Genomic DNA, 3,669 nt, shown 5'->3' on the forward strand with positions numbered 1-3,669 from the left:
TGGAAAACTCCTGCAGAGAGGAAAGGAGATTGACACATTTCAGATGTGGGGGAGAGAAATCCCACACCGTGGCTGGCCTACATGCAAGTGGTGTGTCAGAGCACTCGGAAAAGGAAAGATCACTAAGCTAGAGATGACAGGTAAGCAATGACAGATACTCAGTCACTGGGCACTTTCTTACAAATCATGACACTCACAGTTTTTTTAATTATGTACTCTTACACCTCACTTCATCTCTGGCTGTGAATAGTGTTAATTTATCATACCAATGTGTAAGAATTCATCCCAAAAGGAAGCCTTCTTTCCTCAACACAGTGCACAGCTACCGATGAAAGATCTGGGAAAACTTCTTGCAGTACTAGGGTTTGTCATACTCAAAGACCCAGTTTCAGATGGAGAAATACCAAGAGAAGCATATCCTGAAACTTGAACAGAGCAAGAACACTCTACTCAAAGGACGGTAGAATGATTCTTCTGACTGCCAAAGAGAAACACATTTCTTGCAGGCAGATTTGTGCTGCCCTGGTTGGGCTTGAGCACCTGGTAGACACTGACTGTGCTGTGTTATTGAGACCAGTCAGCCCTGCAGCTGTGCCCAACCTGCCACAACCCCTGCTTATTTGCATGTGACTGGGGTGCAACCCACAGCCCTGGACACATTAATAGTGTGGTCACACCCTGTGCAGGAATCAGTCCCAGGCAGGACTGAGCATGGACATGAGGGTCCCGACTCAGCTCCTCAGCCTCCTGCTGCTGTGGCTCCCAGGTAAGGAAGGAAGACTTTGGGGATTTACTCTGCCAGTGTGGTCAGTACCTCTTAGAATGCAGGGTAGTTATAAGACCTGGTAACATCATTAAGAGTATGGATGTTCGTTTTCATGATTTCATTCTCAGGAGCCAGATGTGACATCCAGATGACACAGTCTCAAACCTCCCTGTCTGCATCAGTGGGAGACAGAGTCACCATCACTTGCCGGGCCAGTCAGAGCATTGGCGGTTGGTTAAACTGGTATCAGCAGAAACCCGGGGCAGCTCCTAAGCTCCTGATCTATTATGCCTCCAATTTGCAAACTGGTGTCCCTTCAAGGTTCAGTGGCCAAGGATCTGGGACAGATTTCACTCTCACCATCAGCAGCCTGCAGCCTGAAGATGTGGCAACTTATTACTGTCAACAGAGTAGCAGTAACCCTCGCACAGTGTTATAAGGCTGAACATAAACCACGAAGCAGACAGCTGAGAGGTTGCCTCTCCATCTGTTCCTCTCAGGCCTCCATCGTCTGGGAGCATTTCTCAGATTCACCCACTCTTTAATGGTGAATGGAGGTTTTGGTACAAGTGGCTTGCGAGGCTCCTCTGAACCCTAACTCACTTTGTCTCTTCCTCAGCCTCAGCAGCACATACAATGCATCTCCTAATTTCATAAAGAACAGAGATCATCACACATTAACTGACTGGACTATGGTATCAGTCAGAGTTCATAAAGTGAAAGAGAAGCCACTCTAGGTATTCCAAGCAGGAATTGCTAAATAAAGGGAATTAATTTCTAAAGTCGTTGTTTCAAAGCATGGGAATTAATAACAGTGGAAGCAAATAGTAGAAATGTGGGATTCCCTGGTGCTCCCCCAGAAACCAGAGAATAGATCTGTTAGAGACAGAGGCTGTCTAACCACGTGGCCCCCAGACCTGTGGGGGAAGCCCAGGAGTAGGGACGGCTGATGCTCTCAGCTCACCAGTGATTCCCCAGCCCTCCACTCTGCCTGCACGAACTGGTGGATAGTACTGATCCTCCTCTTCTGACTCCAAATGTTAGGGAGAGCCCCTCACTGAGCCACTCTATGGTAAACTATAGAAGGCAAAGGGGTTCTGAAAAATGTGCTTCCACAGGGAGAGTGAATATGGGGAACTGACAGCAGACAGCCTAGGTTATCATTGTTTCTATATCTCTCAGAATTTTGCCAGTTACAGCACATTTGGATGTGCTTTCAGCCATCATCATCAAACCTGGATGCATAACAAGAAATCTTTGTGAAAAGATTGAGAAATGAGGGCCGGCCGAGTGGCGCGATGGTTAAGAACTGGCTTGGGATACCAGAGGGCCCCGGTTCGGATCCCACATATGAGGGCCAGTGACACTGCCCTCCACAGCTAAGATGCTGAACAACAGCTCAACCTGGAGCTGGGCTGCCCGTGAGTTGCCGGCGACGGCGTAGGCTGCAGCCCCTGTGGCAGTGGGTTGCCATGGGCTACCGTGTGTAGCCAGCAGCCAGCGTGAGCGGCCAGCAGCCGCAGTGAGCAGCCGCCCAGAAGCCGGCGACTGATCCGCCTCGCCCGGGAAGAGCACAATGATGGTGCCAACTTGGGCCAGTGAAGCAACATCCTCCACAACTAGCCTGAAGAACAAAAGGACAGCAACTTGTCTGTTCCCCTTCCCCCAATTCCCCAGAACTGTTCCCATCCCCCCAATTCCCCAATAAAAAAATCTTAAAAAAAAAAAAGATTGAGAAATGAGAAAAATTAGAGAAATGTTTTACATACATTGAAATAATTTGACAAAGAATGGCATCCTTTTGTGATAAAATAATCAAAACTTAAATGTGATGGAGCATACTTGAGAACCATATGATTTCACTGATATATGAGATATAAAACTGAAAGTAACAAATGAACAAGACAAACAAATAAAGAAACAAAACTCATAGATATAGGAAATAATTTAGTCATTACCACAGGGTAAAGGGAGAGAATAGTGGTACATGAGTGTAAACGGGATCAAATACACAGTGATGAATGAAAGAAGAACTGACTCTGGGTGGTGAACACAAAATGCAATATATAGATGATGTATTAGAGAAACTTCTATAACTTTAACCACTGTCACCCCAATATACTTCAATTAGAAAAATGATTGTAAGTATAGAAACATTATAATTATTTATAAATGGCATGATGAAGTATGTAAAAAATTAGAGTAAAGGTTTTTAGAAACTCGAAGAATTACAAAGACCTAAGAATAAATGAAAATTATATCTAATTGTGTTAGAAATAATTGTACTTAACATTACTTGTGTACTTTATTTTGGGGATTTTGTTCCTTTCTGCAATTTGCCCTGAGAATGATGTGCTTTGGGTTCACACCTTCAATCTTGGCCCCAAAGGAAACAATCCACAGTGGAGACCAGTTCACGTGCCTGCAGAGGAACTTCATACCTGAGCACTGTCTGGATCATCCAACATTGTTAACACGAACATTCAGGAATATAGAAATGAATTCGTGGTATGTAAGTGACTAAGTTTTGAGTGGTTCCTTACAAACCATTACTATGTATAATCTGACTAATACAATATTTATACATCTACACATATAGACCAATTTCTCTAAACTTATGGCACAAAATAACTTAGGATACCATTTATAAGGAGACACAAAAACATACAGAAAATGTTTTAATATTTGAATAAAAATAATAAATTTTACATCATTTATGAGAACATCTAATGCTATCCATATATTGCAGTACTTACAGTAATAATAATTTTATACTTCATATGAACTTGCTGAAAATGATTACATCCAAATTTCATAAATAATATTAAACATCAGCATATGTACATGTATGATACACACATGTGGATAAATATTTTTTGATGACTAATGTAATTATTTTATGA

General features: G+C 42.8%; 1 gene segment (V, D, J or C); it reads left to right on the top strand.

Annotated features, from left to right (window-relative positions):
• Positions 1-654: 654 nt before the first annotated feature.
• Positions 655-1,226, top strand: LOC109377301 (immunoglobulin kappa variable 1-39-like). The segment is given in 2 exon segments: positions 655-766; positions 895-1,226. Coding segments are annotated over 2 exon segments (366 nt in total).
• Positions 1,227-3,669: the final 2,443 nt, after the last annotated feature.

This window comes from Hipposideros armiger, unplaced genomic scaffold (assembly GCF_001890085.2).
Source record: "Hipposideros armiger isolate ML-2016 unplaced genomic scaffold, ASM189008v1 scaffold_1360, whole genome shotgun sequence".
NCBI lineage: Eukaryota > Metazoa > Chordata > Mammalia > Chiroptera > Hipposideridae > Hipposideros > Hipposideros armiger.